Source organism: Mus caroli, unplaced genomic scaffold (assembly GCF_978045245.1).
Source record: "Mus caroli unplaced genomic scaffold, Mus_caroli_1 scaffold_2, whole genome shotgun sequence".
Taxonomy (NCBI): domain Eukaryota; kingdom Metazoa; phylum Chordata; class Mammalia; order Rodentia; family Muridae; genus Mus; species Mus caroli.
This window is the reverse complement of record NW_028227257.1, coordinates 157,878,908-157,898,669: the sequence shown is the minus strand read 5'-3', so window position 1 is coordinate 157,898,669 and position 19,762 is coordinate 157,878,908. Positions and strand designations below refer to the sequence as shown.

The 19,762-nt window shown below is 43.8% G+C and overlaps 1 protein-coding gene across 3 annotated transcripts in view; it reads right to left on the bottom strand.

The window, feature by feature from the left end:
• Nucleotides 1-19,762, bottom strand: part of Mastl (microtubule associated serine/threonine kinase like) — a 66,849-nt gene that overhangs the window by 17,558 nt on the left and 29,529 nt on the right. For all 3 annotated transcript variants that reach the window (XM_085835131.1, XM_085835132.1, XM_085835133.1), the window contains exons 5-7: nucleotides 6,294-6,400; nucleotides 5,581-5,728; nucleotides 2,363-2,535 (exon numbers count right to left, since the gene is read on the bottom strand). In XM_085835131.1, coding sequence (XP_085691257.1) covers nucleotides 2,363-2,535; nucleotides 5,581-5,728; nucleotides 6,294-6,400 — 428 coding nt within the window. The remainder of the gene's footprint in view (nucleotides 1-2,362; nucleotides 2,536-5,580; nucleotides 5,729-6,293; nucleotides 6,401-19,762) is intronic.

Below are 19,762 nucleotides of genomic sequence, written 5' to 3'. Positions count from 1 at the left end.
TGGATCAAAAACAAAGTGCTTTTCTTCCTTTTCTTTTTTAAAATTATTATTTTACTTATTCACTTTACATCCCACTCATTGACTCATTGCGAGATAGTCTCACGTATCTCAGGTTTGACATAAATTAAACACATAGCAGGGATGACCTTGAACTCTGATGGAATGACAGTATGGGCCACTAAGCCCAAGTTTTATGATGCTGGAGATTGATCCCAGAATACTGTGCTTGCTCGGCAAGCACTGTACCAACCCCAGACTAGCACAATGCTTTTTTTGAAGACTGAATTGAAAAAAATCTGAAGGTACTTGTTTTAGAATTTTGTATATATTGCATATACAATATATTGTATATGTTGTATAAGAGTAGCCAGTGCTCTTAACTGCTGAACCATCTCCCTAGCCCCATAGATTTTATAAGAATACTTTTATAGGGCTGGTGAGTGCTCTTCTGAAGGTCCTGAGTTCAAATCCCAGCAACCACATGGTGGCTCACAACCACCCGTAATGAGATCTGATGCCCTCTTCTGGTGCGGCTGAAGACAGCAACAGTGTACCTATTTATAATAATAAATAAATCTTTGGGCTGGAGTGAGCAGGACTGACCGAGCGGGGCCGACCGGAGTGAGGAGAGATCCTAAATTCAATTACCAACAACAACATGAAGTTTCAAAACCATCTGAACAGCTACAGTGTGCTCATATACACTAAATAAATCAATCAATCTTAAGAAAAAAAAAAGAATACTTTTGTACCACGAATCTTCTGCAGTGTCAATACTGCCTTTTTGTTTTCCTGGCATTGTTGGAGACTGAATTTAGGATTATGCAAACCAAGTACTACCCCCAAAAGATACAACCCCAGCCTTAATGACATCTAATTTTAATGTATCATCATCACACTTTATTGACTATCATTAGCTTACTTGGTAGTGAGGAACACTTAGTTTTAAGCAAAAAAAAAAAAAGATTTCTGAATTATAATTCACTAGTGTTTCTGGTAGACACTGACGAGCCTTGGGGTCACGATAGTGTTTGTTATCATAATCCCTCCCGGTCCACTGTCACTTGTATGATCTTAGCTTTCCTATGCTCTAGTCTGCTGTCCGCTCAGTCATGCTTCCTCAGTGTAGCATTGAGTGGGAGGAAGAAGTGGAGCTATACATAGATTGACAGAGCGCACAGTATTATCTTTGTAATATGAAGGAGATGAAATAAGAGTTCTAGAAGAATTTGGTTATTGTACAGTATATACTATCTATAGCAAAGTCTAAAAGGAAAAAGATACAAATGTCTTGTTTTATCTATGTTTGATTACCCTAAAAATACAAATGTCCAACAATAATAAGAAAAGTCAGATTTCTGGGAATAAGAAGCAAATATCACAAATTACTTTATCAAATGAGTTATTTTGATCTTAACCTTCTATGGAGAACTTAGTATAATATTACATTTAAGTTTCTATGACCTTTTCTATTTATTAGCATTAATAACTATAGAAAAAGCAAAACAGCCAGGCAGTGGTGGCACACGCCTTTAATCTTAGCACTTGGGAGTCAGAGGCAGGCGGATTTCTGAGTTCGAGGCCAGCCTGGTCTACAAAGTGAGTTCCAGGACAGCCAGGGCTACACAGAGAAACCCTGTCTCGAAAAACCAAAAAAAAAAAAAAAAAAAAAAAGAAAAAGAAAAGAAAAACAATATATAAATTAAATAAGATAATATTTGGGGGCTGTTTCAAGACAGGGTTATTCTGTATAGCCTTGGCTGTTCTGGAACCCAAAGACCCACCAGCCTCTGCCTCCTAAGTGAAGGATTTAAAGACATGAACCACCACAGCCTGGCTTAAGTAAGATAATTTAAGGAACATCCATTCATTTGGCTAACAACATCCTTAATAAACACTTTTAAGGAAACATTCCTATTAACTTTATGTCCTAAAAGTTATATCTGAAGTTCCCATTCCATTAAATGAGAAATTCACAGTAAACAGTATAGAAAGAGATATCATAGGTTTTAAAATTATGTCTGGAAACAAACAGCAAACTCTCAGTTGTCTAATGTCTTTATCACAGAAGGAAATGAAAAAGTGCCTGGAGGTCAAACATCTTCTGTTGGTTTACTACAATACTTAGTCACTCATCATACATTAAGTAAGACCAGTATCACAACTAAATGAGGATGAAATGGAGCTTTTATAAGAAGTTGACACAATATCCAGAAAAATGAAGAGTTTTTTTTTTATAATATCTCAACTGTACCCATGTACCAATGTCATTTCTTTACAAGTTTCTTATGGAAAGGTCTGGTGTTGGTATCACTGGTTTCGTGTGCATATTAGCTTTAGGGTATGTATACTTCCTCCTAACCTGGCAGTCTCTTTCCCGTTTGGGATTGCTGTGGCGTTCTGACCCCACACTGGATACGAAGGTATGAGACTGGCTACTAGTACTTGAGGTACCCAGTCTTTTTCTACACTGGAGTAGATTAGAAGTCAGACATTTCACAGGTATTTCTGGATTGGATGAAAGGGTTTCAAAACCTGTAGGGAAAAGAAAATACTAGTTTATTTTCCCAGCTCCTAGTTGTTTATGGAACTTGACTCTTTCCAGGTAACTGTACTATATAATTACATGTTATGACTACTCTTTGTGCACATTACCTAGTCCACAAGGATGTTGGTATATCTGCTATAATTTTTATCATGTTTAGATTCAGAAATTATTTCAAATGTAGGCAGTACTTTGAAGGTCATAATTAAACCAAATCACTTTACATTTGTAAAATAAAAACCAGGATAAGGACATTAAAATCCAGTTAGAAGGAAATTGATTTTGAGCTATATATGATTTGTTTTGGAGTTATCAATAATAGGCCATTTACTGGTATGCATTATTAAGAAATGCTGTAAGGTTAAAATGGTATTAAATTTATCTAGCTAAATTTAAGTTTAATTAATGCTGTAGCAGTACTGGAGATGTTGAAATTTATAATGCTTATTGGTGTGCTAATTACAGAAAGCCACAGGTACTTGCTTTTTTTTTTTTTCCCCTAGTGCTCAGGATTGAACCCATAACTATGTGTGTGTATGTGTGTGTGTTTAGCAAACATTCTAACAGTAAACTTTATACCTATGCCTCTCTATAAGAGATTTTGGGGGGCTGGTGAGATGGCTCAGTGGGTAAGAGCACCCGACTGCTCTTCCGAAGGTCCAGAGTTCAAATCCCAGCAACCACATGGTGGCTCACAACCATCCGTAACGAGATCTAGCGCCCTCTTCTGGAGTGTCTGAAGACAGCTACAGTGTACTTACATGTAATAAATAAATAAATCTTAAAAAAAAAAAAAAGAGATTTTGTTACCATGATCTGATAAGTCACATGACACAAAACTGACTACTAATGAGCCACTGCAATAAGGCAGCACCTAGAGTACACATGCTTCTTCTGCTTCTTTTTTTTGTTTGTTTTTTGAGACTGGGTTTCTCTGTGTAGCCCTGGCTGTCCTGGAGCTCACTCTGTAGACCAGGCTAGCCTCGGACTCAGAAATCTTCCTGCCTCTGCCTCTGGAGTGCTGGGATTAAAGGCATGCGCCACCACGCCTGGCTAACATGCTTCTTTATCCTAGGAAAATGGTTGCTCTTAGCTTTGTTTCTGTGTGTGTGCATTTGAGCCGGAGGCCAGAGATCAGTATGGAGCAGAGTATCCCATGCACCATCTTCTTTTTAAAAAATAGGTATTTAAAATAGGTTTTAAAGTTTTATATGCATATGTAATTTTGAAGTGTTTTGCTTGCATGCATGTCTGCACCATGTGCATGCCTAATACCTATGGAGGCCAGAGTGTGTGTTAGATCCCTGGAACTGGAGTGGTAGACAGTTGTGAGTTGCCACACAGGCACTGGGAATTGTACACACGTTCTCTGGAAAAGCAGCCAGTGCCCTTAACTGCTGAGCCATCTCTCTATCCCCCACTTTGTTTTTTGAGATAAGGTCTCTTACTGGTCTAGAGCTGGCTGGCAGTCCAAGGGATCCCTGTCCCTATCTTTAGCTTTGAAATTACAACAGTGCACCACCATGCTAGCTTTCTCAAGCGTTTTTGAGGACTGAATAAATGCCCTCACTGCACTTTCCATTAGACCCAAGATAGTTATGCTTTACTGAATAAGGTGAGGATGCACACTGTGATGGCTTGAGTGAGAATGGCCTGCGAAGGCACAGGTTTGACTGATTGGTCCCCAGTTGGTAGAACTGTTTGGGAAGGATTAGTTGTAGCCTTATAAGAGGAGGTTTGTCATGAGTACAGACCTGAGGTTAAAGAAGGCATTCCCAGTGTGCTCTTGGCCTCCTGCTTGTGGATCAAGATGTGATCTCTCAGCTGTTGCTCAAACCACCTACTTCTGTGTCCTAGATCTGCCACCATGACCTCTAACATCTGGAGCTAGAAGCCCAGTTAAATTCTTAAACGCTTCCTTTTGTTAAGTTGCCTTGGTCATGCAATTTTATTATAGCAACAGAGAGGTAAAATTCATATATCTTTTTTCTTTTCCAAAAGGGATGAACATGACATTAAACTCTGGAAAATTAGATCTTTGTAACATGGTAAGCATTACGTTTTACAACTAGGAAGGAAATTTCATTTCAAAGCTCATCTAATGTAATTTAAATTTTCATATACAAATCCTCTAGGTGGATTGGTAGGTCTTGAACTAGAGACCTAACTGCCTCTGGTTGCTGGGATTAAAGGTGTGTGCCACCATACTCAGCATCCAGTTTCAAATGCAAAGATACCTTTACTTGGAAACTAGTTGTCGTGACACAGATCTGTAATTTTAGTACTCAGGAGGCTGAGGCAAGAGGATTGAAATTTAAAGGCTAATCTGAGCTAATAGTTCAACATCAGCCTGGACAAACATATTGAGAACTTGTTCAAACAACACTAACAAAACAAATCAAAATAAACAAACAAAAGCCTCAAACCGAAACCAAAATCCAATCCCCAACACAAAGAATAACAAGAAAATGCAGCCTTCATTTTGAGTTTTTAAACTACCTCAAAACTTTAAAAAATAAGTTTACAAAAGCATACAACACTGCAGTTACTTTTCAGATAAAATTTCCATAGACCCAAGCATAGTGAAATTCACCCAACAATCATTTAGGTAATTGAATATGATTGTTAGCAGGACAGTTTATTCCATGAACTTATAAAATCTACTGTGTTTGTCAGAAATGGCATATATGCTATAAAATATAGGAGTGCCACAGACTGTCCGAAGTTATTAAATTGCTAATAGAAATATAAAGTTTTGGCTAGAGAGATGGCTCAGTGGTTAAGAGCACTGACTCCTCTTCTGAAGGTCCTGAGTTCAAATCCAAGCAACCACATGGTGGCTCACAACCATCTGTAATGAGATCTGATACCCTCTTCTGGTGTGTCTGAAGACAGCTGCAGTGTACTTAACATATAACAATAAATAAATCTTACCAAAAAAAAAAAAAAAAAAAAAAAAAGAAATGTAAAGTTTTGAGATATTTTTGTTCTTTAAAGCACACACTTGGTGGAATAAAATACCCTTTTCTACTCACATGATTTTAGCAGTTTGCTAGAATAAGAAGTAGGCTCCTTCTGATCTACAGACATAGGACAAATTAATCCTCGAGAAAGTTGTGCTTCAGACTTAGGGGCTGAAAACATGCTTGCAGAGTCTTGATCTTTTTCTCCAACTGGTGTGAACTATTAAAAAGCAAAATTATTTGAGGTCAATGAGATGGTCAAGGTAAAGGCACTTGCTACTTAATGGCATGACTTCAATCCCTAGTTCTCCATGTGCTGGGAGGAGAACTGACTTGTACAAGTGTCCTCGGCTTCCACTTTTTTTTTTTTTTTCGAGACAGGGTTTTTCTTTGTGTAGCCCTGGCTGTCCTGGCACTCACTTTGTAGACCAGGCTGGCCTCGAACTCAGAAATCCGCCTGCCTCTGCCTCCCGAGTGCTGGGATTAAAGGCGTGCGCCACCACGCCCGGCTGATAAAAACATTTTAAAAAGAAAAAAATACTAAAAGCAAAAATTAAACACAAGTACTAAGAGCTTCATCTTCAGATAGATACAGCATCTGAATTATATCCATCAGATGGATACAGCGGATAGATGTTCTACCACCTGAATAAAAACTGCCAAAGGTAATCCCATCTCATGCTTGGTACTTACATCCATCCTATTTTTATTTTAAAGCAGACTTTAAAATGTTAAGTGATAATCATGTAAAGGTAGCTTATGAGTTTTCCTTATGAAGTACTTACAAATCCCAAAGAACTGATGAGAGATAAGACTTGTCCTGGAGTTCTTGAATAATCTTGCTTAGGTTTAGACATTGATGGTGTTGTGAGAATATCCATCATATTGATGTCTACACATGCAAAGGAAAATATATGAATATATTTAAAACCTTTGTTTATCATTGAATATATAAATAATCACATGTTCTGAACTTTGTCTTTTTACGTTAGAAACTATACCTACAGAACTGGCTGGTATAGGATACATATATGCAGAGGCAACATTTATAAGTAATTAACTAATTGAAATCATTAAATTTTTGAGAGTTAGAGATATAGCTCAATGGTGGAGTCTTGCCCAGTACAGCATGCATAAGGCCCAGGGTTTAAGTCTCAGGACTGGAAAAAAAGTTTTCTTGAACAGCCTTGTAGAAAGGTTGAATACAGTGAAAGAACCCAGAATGCTAGCAGTTTTTCAAGAAACACTTGCTCACTAATTATCAGTTATTTCAGTACAAGCAATTGCCACTGCTGTTGTCTATTCACCAAAATGATATTGTATGGTTTACAATTTCACAAACCACACTCTCTCATTGTAATATATAGAGACACTACCATGTAAAAGAGCTAGGAGTTTCCTCATTGCTGGCGAGTCATCATAGTACCAGAGGGTGCTAAAGGACTGCCAGGGAGGGGCTGGGGATGATCAGTAACAGTTTTATCAAGTTGCAGATGCTGACTGCTGCTAGACTAGAGGCAGACATGCCCATTGGTGCAATAGGGCTAAATGTGCTATGCAGGTGACTTACCACTGTCTCTCAGTGGATTTAAGTCCTGCTCTGAGGGAAGGAATCGCCTGAAACTCTAAACTCAGTCAAAAGTTCAGGGCTGGGGATGTATTAGGTGCTCAGGAGGGGGAGGTCCCTACTGTTCTTATTTTGACAAATGGATATGATGTACCCATCAAATTACCTTCAAAATAATTATGTTTATAGCCACAGATCATTGTTGCTGTTGGCTCTGGCTAGAGCAGTGTACTTTTGTAGTGCACTCAGTAAGTACAGATGCTCATAGCCAATCAAAATGATAAAAACAAGTGACTGTTGAATGCTCAGCTGGCAAGCTGGGTGAGACTGGTGTGGAATTCTGACTTACAGGAATGACTACAGTATTCTTAAATGTAAGCCAACTGTGATCACCTGACCAATACCTACCTAAGATTAGGCCTACCAATATGAGCCGTGGAGTGAGGAGGTCTTAATACGTTTTCTCTTTTCTGAGGATCTATATGTAGTTAATGGTTTCTGGAGGAGGGAGAGACAGTTCTTTCTCTGAGGTAGCCACTGTTAAGGGCACACACTCTAGTAAATGACCATACTATAACTAACTGGGCATTTAAGGAAACACAAAAAGATATGAAAGCAACAGAAGGACTGATTGGGAAGAGGAAGGGGATCAATGGGCTTGGGGTGACAGGGTGAAGTATGTGTGTGTGAGTACCACTAAAATACATTATAAATATGGGCGAAAATTCACTGTTACCTGTTAGACTTAAAAATTATAAGCGCTGAAATTAGACAAGATAAATTTTGTTATAAAGTACTGAGAAAAAAAAGGAAGTAAGTTAATTCAACTATGGGCCCTTTTTATCATCTAATATGTTAAACTTAGGTCAAGAGAGAAATTAATCTATTTTATTAGCATGTTTCAATATATTTGAATGCTTAGTGACCAGGGAGTGGAACTGTTTGAAAGGATTAGAAGGATTAGGAAGTGTGTCCTTGTTGGAGGAGATGTGACCTTGTTTGAGGAAGTGTATCACTGTGGGGTGAGTGAAGTTTCAAAAGCCCATGCCAAGGCTTTCTCACTCTGCAGATCAGGATGTAAAGCTCTCAGTTACTGTTCTTGTAATTGCTTGCATGCAGCCAAGCTCTCTGCTAGGATGATAATGGATCAATCCCCTGAAACTGCAAGCAAGTCCTAAGTTAGATGCTTGCTTTTATAAGAGTTGCTTTGAGTCTCTCATACACTGTAACAGTGACTAAGATGCTACTTTAAAATAACTCAACGCTGAACTAATACTTTATTATTTTGCTTAGATGAAAAGTAAAAGTCTGTTTTATTTGATGTAAGTCTTTAAGAAATTTATTCAACCTGAAACCCCAGTTCTTGGAAGGCAGTAACATTGCTATGAGTTTAAGGTCCAAGGAAGAACCCGTCTTAAAACAAAAGCATTATACTTCAAGTCATACCAATTTCAGCCAGGCATGGTGGTGCACACCTTTAATTCCAGCACGTGGAAGGCAGAGACAGGCTGATTTCTGAGTTCGAGGCCAGCCTGGTCTACAAAGTGAGTTCCAGGATAGCCAGAGCTATACAGAGAAACCCTGTCTCAAAAATCCAAAAAAAAAAAAACCAAAAAAACCAAAAAACCAAAAAAAAAAAAAAACAAACCAAAAAACAAACCATACCAAATTCATTTGTCTCACTCTGATGAAACAGTTAAAAACAAAGGAGTAATAATCTTACATATTGTAGGCCTGCCTTACTTTATGACTAAAAACGACTTAAACATACCAATGTCATTCTTATCCATTTTTGCAATACCTGATTAGGAGTTGGGTTTGTTGTTTACATTATAAGAAAGCTAACATAGTGAACCTATTATATATTATAGAACATCCCTAGTGGAACCTCATATAGACTGCACAATTACCTCTGAATCAAGAGATGTGAAAAATCATATGAAGTGGGATTAGGATGACTATAAATACTTTCATATCAGCTTAGGTAAGACCTTTTACCTAATTTAGGAATAATTGTAGACTTGTATTTTCAAACAATTATAACTTAGAGCTTATAATTTTTAGTTCCAATTTTACATTATTCTTCATATATTAAAAAAACCTTTTGAAAAAGCTGGGTGTGACAGCACATTCCTATACACCTGTGCGCTCAGGGACAGAGGCTAGAGAGACAGGAAGACACAAGGCCAGCTTGATCTATATAATGAATTTTAGGCTAGTCAGGGCTATAGAACAAGAACATGTGTGAAAAGTCCAAAAACAAGGGCTAGTGAAGTGGCTTAGTGGGTGAATACATTTATTCCCCAAGTCTGGTGACCTGAGTTTGAACCCTGGAATCCATGTAAAGGTAGAAGGACAGAACTTATTTCACAAAGCTGTCCTCTGACCTCCACACATGCCATGTATGCCTTCCTATCATGCACATAGACACAATAATAAATAAATAATCCAAAATCCAAAACAAAAAATTCTGCCTTTTCATACAACCCTTTTGGTGTCTGTATCTGTGTTGGTGAAATGCAGATCTAGTGCACTGGATATGCTAAGCAAGCACACTACCCCAGGGCCATGTGTAGCATTCTCTTCTCCAGCTTTCTTTCTGTTTGTTTTTTTAAGCCACTAAGTTAGTACACAAAGGACTTGATTTCATCAACAGCATCTTTATACATTGTGTGTTATACCTTGTTCTCATTCCTTCCTGTCCCCTAGCATCTCCTCACCTCTTCCCAATGGCCTCTCTCTACTTCATCTATACTTCTTAAAAAAATATATATATTTCAGTATACGTGTGTGTGTGTGTGTGTGTGTGTGTGTGTGTGCGCGCCAGTGGAGGCCAGCAGAGAGCATCAGATCCCCTGGAGCAGGATTATAGGCAGCTGCAAGGCCCTGGAAGTCAGTGCTTGGAACTGAACTCTGGTTCTCTGTATGTGTGGTAAATGCTTTAACTGCTGAGCCATTTCACTAGCTCCTCTTGTATACTGCTGAATCAGCTCTACTTCCTAATTGGTAATTTATCATCTTGCCACATTTCTATGATTGAACTTAAGTCTTGTTTCAATTCATTTTACAGTGGTACTGCAAATCAATTTATTCACTTATACTTTGTTCTCTAGACACAGTGCCTTAAAATAAATCTTTTTTTTTTTTTTTTGGTTTTTCGAGACAGGGTTTCTCTGAGTAGCCCTGGCTGTCCTGGCACTCACTTTGTAGACCAGGCTGGCCTCGAACTCAGAAATCCACCTGCTTCTGCCTCCAGAGTGCTGGGATTAAAGGCGTGCACCACCGCGCCCGGCAAAATAAATCTTAAAACACAAGATCGACGGACTAGGAATGTAGCTTAGCCAGGATGCTTGCTTAGCATACAAGAGGCCTTGAGTTCAGTCTCTAGTATTTAGAAATCAAAACATCAAAACCAGATCTACTGAGGGATCTCCTTTTATAGTCCCAGCACTTGGGAGGGGAGGCAAGAGCTCACAGATATTTTAGGCTACATCATAAGTTTGAGGACAACCAAGAACCCTGTGTTACTCTACCTTCTCCCCCAAGAACCCTGTGTTACTCTACCTTCTACCCCAAGAACACTGTGTTACTCTAACTTCTCCCCCAAGAACCCTGTGTTACTCTACTTTCTCCCCCAAGAACCCTGTGTTACTCTACCTTCTCCCCCAAGAACCCTGTGTTACTCTACCTTCTACCCCCAAGGACCCTGTGTTACTCTACCTTCTCCCCCAAGAACCCTGTGTTATTCTACCTTCTCAAGAACCCTGTGTTACTCTACCTTCTTCCCCCAAGAACCCTGTGTTACTCTACCTTCTCCCCCCAAGAACCCTGTGTTACTCTACCTTCTCCCCCAAGAACCCTGTGATACTCTACCTTCTCCCACAAGAACCCTGTGTTACTCTACCTTCTACCCCAAGAACCCTGTGTTACTCTACCTTCTCCCCCAAGAACCCTGTGTTACTCTACCTTCTCCCCCCAAGAACCCTGTGTTACTCTACCTTCTTCCTCAAGAACCCTGTGTTACTCTAACTTCTCCCCCAAGAACCCTGTGTTACTCTACCTTCTCCCCCCAAGAACCCTGTGTTACTCTACCTTCTCAAGAACCCTGTGTTACTCTTCCTTCTTTCCCCAAGAACCCTGTGTTACTCTACCTTCTCTCCCCAAGAACCGTGTGTTACTCTACCTTCTACCCCAAGAACCCTGTGTTACTCTACCTTCTTCCCCCAAAACCCTGTGTTACTCTACCTTCTCCCCCCAAGAACACTGTGTTACTCTAACATCTCCCCCAAGAACCCTGTGTTACTCTACCTTCTACCCCAAGAACCCCGTGTTACTCTACCTTCTCCCCCAAGAATCCTGTGTTACTCTACCTTCTCCCCCCAAGAACCCTGTGTTACTCTACCTTCTCCCCCAAGAACCCTGTGTTACTCTACCTTCTCCCCCCAAGAACCTTGTGTTACTCTAACTTCTCCCCCAAGAACCCTGTGTTACTCTACCTTCTCCCCCAAGAACCTTGTGTTACTCTATCTTCTCCCCCAAGAACCCTATGTTACTCTACCTTCTCCTCAAGAACCCTGTGGTACTCTACCTTCTCCCCCAAATACCCTGTGTTACTCTACATTCTCCTCCCAAGAACCGTGTGTTACTCTACTTTCTCCCCCAAGAACCCTGTGTTACTCTACCTTCTCCCCCCAAGAACCCTGTGTTACTCTACCTTCTCCCCCAAGAACCCTGTGTTACTCTACCTTCTCCCCCAAGAACCCTGTGTGACTCTACCTTCTCCCCCAAGAACCCTGTGTGACTCTACCTTCTTTCCCCAAGAACCCTGTGTTACTCTACCTTCTCCCCCAATAACCCTGTGTTACTCTACCTTCTCCACCCAAGAACCCTGTGTTACTCTACCTTCTCCCCCCAAGAACCCTGTGTTACTCTACCTTCTCCCCCAAGAACCCTGTGTTACTCTACCTTCTCTCCCCAAGAACATTGTGTTACTCTACCTTCTCCCCCAAGAACCCTGTGTTACTCTACCTTCTCCCCCCAAGAACCCTGTGTTACTCTACCTTCTTCCTCAAGAACCCTGTGTTACTCTACCTTCTCCCCCAAGAACACTGTGTTACTCTACCTTCTCCCCCCAAGAACCTTGTGTTACTCTAACTTCTCCCCCAAGAACCCTGTGTTACTCTACCTTCTCCACCCAAGAACCCTGTGTTACTCTAACTTCTCCCCCAAGAACCCTGTGTTACACTACCTTCTACCCCAAGAACCCCGTGTTACTCTACCTTCTCCCCCAAGAATCATGTTACTCTACCTTCTCCCCCCAAGAACCTTGTGTTACTCTACCTTCTCCACCAAGAACCCTGTGTTACTCTACCTTCTCCCCCGAATACCCTGTGTTACTCTACCTCTCTCCCCAAGAACCGTGTGTTACTCTACCTCTCTCCCCAAGAACCGTGTGTTACTCTACCTTCTACCCCAAGAACCCTGTGTTACTCTACCTTCTCCCCCCAAGAACCCTGTGTTACTCTAACTTCTCCCCCAAGAACCCTGTGTTACACTACCTTCTACCCCAAGAACCCCGTGTTACTCTACCTTCTCCCCCAAGAATCCTGTTACTCTACCTTCTCCCCCCAAGAACCTTGTGTTACTCTACCTTCTCCCCCAAGAACCCTGTGTTACTCTACCTTCTACCCCAAGAACCCTGTGTTACTCTACCTTCTACCCCCAAGAACCCTGTGTTACTCTACCTTCTCCCCCAAGAACCCTGTGTTATTCTACCATCTCAAGAACCCTGTGTTACTCTACCTTCTTCCCCCAAGAACCCTGTGTTACTCTACTTTCTCCCCCCAAGAACCCTGTGTTACTCTACCTTCTACCCCAAGAACCCTGTGTTACTCTACCTATCCCCAAGAACATTGTGTTACTCTACCTTCTCCCCCCAAGAACCCTGTGTTACTCTACCTTCTACCCCAAGAACCCTGTGTTACTCTACCTTCTATCCCCAAGAACATTGTGTTACTCTACCTTCTCCCCCCAAGAACCCTGTGTTACTCTACCTTCTCCCCCAAGAACCCTGTGTTACTCTACCTTCTCCCCCCAAGAACCCTGTGTTACTCTACCTTCTCCCCCCAAGAACCCTGTGTTACTCTACCTTCTCCCCCAAGAACCCTGTGTTACTCTACCTTCTATCCCCAAGAACATTGTGTTACTCTACCTTCTCCCCCAAGAACCCTGTGTTACTCTACCTTCTCCCCCCAAGAACCCTGTGTTAATCTACCTTCTTCCTCAAGAACCCTGTGTTACTCTACCTTCTCCCCCCAAGAACCTTGTGTTACTCTAACTTCTCCCCCAAGATCCCTGTGTTACTCACGTTCTCCCCCCAAGAACCCTGTGGTACTCTACCTTCTCCCCCAAGAACCCTGTGATACTCTACCTTCTCCCCCGAATACCCTGTGTTACTCTACCTCTCTCCCCAAGAACTGTGTGTTACTCTACCTTCTACCCCAAGAACCCTGTGTTACTCTACCTTCTCCCCCCAAAACCCTGTGTTACTCTACCTTCTCCCCCCAAGAACCCTGTGTTACTCTAACTTCTCCCCCAAGAACCCTGTGTTACTCTACCTTCTCCCCTAAGAACCCTGAGTTACTCTACCTTCTCCCCCAAGAACCCTGTGTTATTCTACCTTCTCAAGAACCCTGTGTTACTCTACCTTCTTCCCCCAAGAACCCTGTGTTACTCTACCTTCTCCCCCCAAGTACCCTGTGTTACTCTACCTTCTCCCCCAAGAACCCTGTGATACTCTACCTTCTCCAACAAGAACCCTGTGTTACTCTACCTTCTACCCCAAGAACCCTGTGTTACTCTACCTTCTCCCCCAAGAACCCTGTGTTACTCTACCTTCTCCCCCCAAGAACCCTGTGTTACTCTACCTTCTTCCTCAAGAACCCTGTGTTACTCTAACTTCTCCCCCAAGAACCCTGTGTTACTCTACCTTCTCCCCCCAAGAACCCTGTGTTACTCTACCTTCTCAAGAACCCTGTGTTACTCTTCCTTCTTCCCCCAAGAACCCTGTGTTACTCTACCTTCTCTCCCCAAGAACCGTGTGTTACTCTACCTTCTACCCCAAGAACCCTGTGTTACTCTACCTTCTCCCCCCAAAACCCTGTGTTACTCTACCTTCTCCCCCCAAGAACCCTGTGTTACTCTAACTTCTCCCCCAAGAACCCTGTGTTACTCTACCTTCTACCCCAAGAACCCCGTGTTACTCTACCTTCTCCCCCAAGAATCCTGTGTTACTCTACCTTCTCCCCCCAAGAACCCTGTGTTACTCTACCTTCTCCCCCCAAGAACCCTGTGTTACTCTACCTTCTCCCCCAAGAACCCTGTGTTACTCTACCTTCTCCCCCCAAGAACCTTGTGTTACTCTAACTTCTCCCCCAAGAAACCTGTGTTACTCTACCTTCTCCCCCAAGAACCTCATGTTACTCTATCTTCTCCCCCAAGAACCCTATGTTACTCTACCTTCTCCCTCAAGAACCCTGTGGTACTCTACCTTCTCCCCCAAATACCCTGTGTTACTCTACATTCTCCTCCCAAGAACCGTGTGTTACTCTACTTTCTCCCCCAAGAACCCTGTGTTACTCTACCTTCTCCCCCAAGAACCCTGTGTTACTCTACCTTCTCCCCCAAGAACCCTGTGTTACTCTACCTTCTCCCCCAAGAACCCTGTGTGACTCTACTTTCTCCCCCAAGAACCCTGTGTGACTCTACCTTCTTTCCCCAAGAACCCTGTGTTACTCTACCTTCTCCCCCAAGAACCCTGTGTTGCTCTACCTTCTCCCCCCAAGAACCCTGTGTTAGTCTACCTTCTCCCCCCAAGAACCCTGTGTTACTCTACCTTCTCCCCCAAGAACCCTGTGTTACTCTACCTTCTCTCCCCAAGAACATTGTGTTACTCTACCTTCTCCCCCAAGAACCCTGTGTTACTCTACCTTCTCCCCCAAGAACCCTGTGTTACTCTACCTTCTTCCTCAAGAACCCTGTGTTACTCTACCTTCTCCCCCAAGAACACTGTGTTACTCTACCTTCTCCCCCCAAGAACCTTGTGTTACTCTAACTTCTCCCCCAAGAACCCTGTGTTACTCTACCTTCTCCACCCAAGAACCCTGTGTTACTCTAACTTCTCCCCCAAGAACCCTGTGTTACACTACCTTCTACCCCAAGAACCCCGTGTTACTCTACCTTCTCCCCCAAGAATCCTGTTACTCTACCTTCTCCCCCCAAGAACCTTGTGTTACTCTACCTTCTCCCCCAAGAACCCTGTGTTACTCTACCTTCTACCCCAAGAACCCTGTGTTACTCTACCTTCTCCCCCGAATACCCTGTGTTACTCTACCTCTCTCCCCAAGAACCGTGTGTTACTCTACCTTCTACCCCAAGAACCCTGTGTTACTCTACCTTCTCCCCCCAAAACCCTGTGTTACTCTACCTTCTCCCCCCAAGAACCCTGTGTTACTCTAACTTCTCCCCCAGGAACGCTGTGTTACACTACCTTCTACCCCAAGAACCCCGTGTTACTCTACCTTCTCCCCCAAGAATCCTGTTACTCTACCTTCTCCCCCCAAGAACCTTGTGTTACTCTACCTTCTCCCCCAAGAACCCTGTGTTACTCTACCTTCTACCCCAAGAACCCTGTGTTACTCTACCTTCTATCCCCAAGAACATTGTGTTACTCTACCTTCTCCCCCCAAGAACCCTGTGTTACTCTACCTTCTCCCCCAAGAACCCTGTTACTCTACCTTCTCCCCCCAAGAACCCTGTGTTACTCTACCTTCTCCCCCCAAAACCCTGTGTTACTCTACCTTCTCCCCCAAGAACCCTGTGTTACTCTACCTTCTATCCCCAAGAACATTGTGTTACTCTACCTTCTACCCCAAGAACCCTGTGTTACTCTACCTTCTCCCCCCAAAACCCTGTGTTACTCTACCTTCTCCCCCCAAGAACCCTGTGTTACTCTAACTTCTCCCCCAAGAACCCTGTGTTACTCTACCTTCTACCCCAAGAACCCCGTGTTACTCTACCTTCTCCCCCAAGAATCCTGTGTTACTCTACCTTCTCCCCCCAAGAACCCTGTGTTACTCTACCTTCTCCTCCCAAGAACCCTGTGTTACTCTACATTCTTCCTCAAGAACCGTGCGTTACTCTACCTTCTCCCCCAAGAACCCTGTGTTACTCTACCTTCTCCCCCCAAGAACCTTGTGTTACTCTAACTTCTCCCCCAAGAACCCTGTGTTACTCTACATTCTCCCCCAAGAACCCTGTGTTACTCTACCTTCTCCCCCCAAGAACCCTGTGTTACTCTACCTTCTACCCCAAGAACCCTGTGTTACTCTACCTTCTCCCCCAAGAACCCTGTGTTACTTTACATTCTCCCGACAAGAACCATGTGTTACTCTACCTTCTCCCCCAAGAACCCTGTGTTACTCTAACTTCTCCCCCCAAGAACCCTGTGTTACTCTACCTTCTCCCCCCAAGAACCCTATGTTACTCTACCTTCTCCCCCAAGAACCCTGTGATACTCTACCTTCTCCCCCAAATACCCTGTGTTACTCTACCTCTCCCCCCAAGAACCGTGTGTTACTCTACCTTCTCCCCCAAGAACCCTGTGTTACTCTACCTTCTCCCCCAAGAACCCTGTGTTACTCTACCTTCTCCCCCCAAAACCCTGTGTTACTCTACCTTCTCCCCCCAAGAACCCTGTGTTACTCTAACTTCTCCCCCAAGAACCCTGTGTTACTCTACCTTCTACCCAAGAACCCCGTGTTACTCTACCTTCTCCCCCAAGAATCCTGTGTTACTCTACCTTCTCCCCCCAAGATACTTGTGTTACTCTACCTTCTCCCCCAAGAACCCTGTGTTACTCTACCTTCTCCCCCCAAAACCCTGTGTTACTCTACCTTCTCCCCCCAAGAACCCTGTGTTACTCTAACTTCTCCCCCAAGAACCCTGTGTTACTCTACCTTCTACCCAAGAACCCCGTGTTACTCTACCTTCTCCCCCAAGAATCCTGTGTTACTCTACCTTCTCCCCCCAAGAAACTTGTGTTACTCTACCATCTCCCCCCAAGAACCTTGTGTTACTCTAACTTCTCCCCCAAGATCCCTGTGTTACTCGCCTTCTCCCCCCAAGAACCCTGTGTTACTCTACCTTCTCCCCCAAGAACCCTGTGATACTCTACCTTCTCCCCCGAATACCCTGTGTTACTCTACCTCTCTCCCCAAGAACTGTGTGTTACTCTACCTTCTACCCCAAGAACCCTGTGTTACTCTACCTTCTCCCCCCAAAACCCTGTGTTACTCTACCTTCTCCCCCCAAGAACCCTGTGTTACTCTAACTTCTCCCCCAAGAACCCTGTGTTACTCTACCTTCTACCCCAAGAACCCCGTGTTACTCTACCTTCTCCCCCAAGAATCCTGTGTTACTCTACCTTCTCCCCCCAAGAACCCTGTGTTACTCTACCTTCTCCTCCCAAGAACCCTGTGTTACTCTACATTCTTCCTCAAGAACCGTGCGTTACTCTACCTTCTCCCCCAAGAACCCTGTGTTACTCTACCTTCTCCCCCCAAGAACCTTGTGTTACTCTAACTTCTCCCCCAAGAACCCTGTGTTACTCTACATTCTCCCCCAAGAACCCTGTGTTACTCTACCTTCTCCCCCCAAGAACCCTGTGTTACTCTACCTTCTACCCCAAGAACCCTGTGTTACTCTACCTTCTCCCCCAAGAACCCTGTGTTACTCTACATTCTCCCGACAAGAACCATGTGTTACTCTACCTTCTCCCCCAAGAACCCTGTGTTACTCTAACTTCTCCCCCCAAGAACCCTGTGTTACTCTACCTTCTCCCCCCAAGAACCCTATGTTACTCTACCTTCTCCCCCAAGAACCCTGTGATACTCTACCTTCTCCCCCAAATACCCTGTGTTACTCTACCTCTCCCCCCAAGAACCGTGTGTTACTCTACCTTCTCCCCCAAGAACCCTGTGTTACTCTACCTTCTCCCCCAAGAACCCTGTGTTACTCTACCTTCTCCCCCCAAAACCCTGTGTTACTCTACCTTCTCCCCCCAAGAACCCTGTGTTACTCTAACTTCTCCCCCAAGAACCCTGTGTTACTCTACCTTCTACCCAAGAACCCCGTGTTACTCTACCTTCTCCCCCAAGAATCCTGTGTTACTCTACCTTCTCCCCCCAAGAAACTTGTGTTACTCTACCTTCTCCCCCAAGAACCCTGTGTTACTCTACCTTCTACCCCAAGAACCCTGTGTTACTCTACCTTCTACCCCCAAGAACCCTGTGTTACTCTACCTTCTTCCCCCAAGAACCCTGTGTTACTCTACCTTCTCCCCCCAAGAACCCTGTTACTCTACTTTCTCCCCCAAGAACCCTGTGATATTCTACCTTCTCCCCCAAGAACCCTGTGTTACTCTACCTCTCTCCCCAAGAACCCTGTGTTACTCTACCTTCTCCCCCAAGAACCCTGTGTTACTCTACCTTCTCCCCCAAGAACCCTGTGTTACTCTACCTTCTCCCCCAAGAACCCTGTGTTACTCTACCTTCTCCCCCAGGAACCCTGTGTGACTCTACCTTCTCCCCCAAGAACCCTGTGTTACTCTACCTCTCTCCCCAAGAACCCTGTGTTACTCTACCTTCTCCCCCAAGAACCCTGTGTTACTCTACCTTCTCCCCCAAGAACCCTGTGTTACTCTATCTTCTCCCCCAAGAACCCTGTGTTACTCTACCTTCTCCCCCAGGAACCCTGTGTGACTCTACCTTCTCCCCCAAGAACCCTGTGTTACTCTACCTTCTTCCCCCCAAGAACCCTGTGTTACTCTACCCTCTCCCCCCAAGAACCCTTTGTTACTCTACCTTCTCCCCCCAAGAAACCTGTTACTCTACCTTCTCTCCCAAGAACCCTGTGTTACTCTACCTTCTCTCCCAAGAACCCTGTGTTACTCTACCTTCTTCCCCAAGAACCCTGTGTTACTCTACCTTCTCCCCCAAGAACCCTGTGTTACTCTACATTCTCCCCCCAAGAACCCTGTGTTACTCTACCTTCTCCCCCCAAAACCCTGTGTTACTCTACCTTCTCCCCCCAAGAACCCTGTGTTACTCTACCTTCTCCCCCAAGAACCCTGTGTTACTCTACATTCTCCCGACAAGAACCATGTGTTACTCTACCTTCTCCCCCAAGAACCCTGTGTTACTCTAACTTCTCCCCCCAAGAACCCTGTGTTACTCTACCTTCTCCCCCCAAGAACCCTATGTTACTCTACCTTCTCCCCCAAGAACCCTGTGATACTCTACCTTCTCCCCCAAATACCCTGTGTTACTCTACCTCTCCCCCCAAGAACCGTGTGTTACTCTACCTTCTCCCCCAAGAACCCTGTGTTACTCTACCTTCTCCCCCAAGAACCCTGTGTTACTCTACCTTCTCCCCCCAAAACCCTGTGTTACTCTACCTTCTCCCCCCAAGAACCCTGTGTTACTCTAACTTCTCCCCCAAGAACCCTGTGTTACTCTACCTTCTACCCAAGAACCCCGTGTTACTCTACCTTCTCCCCCAAGAATCCTGTGTTACTCTACCTTCTCCCCCCAAGAAACTTGTGTTACTCTACCTTCTCCCCCAAGAACC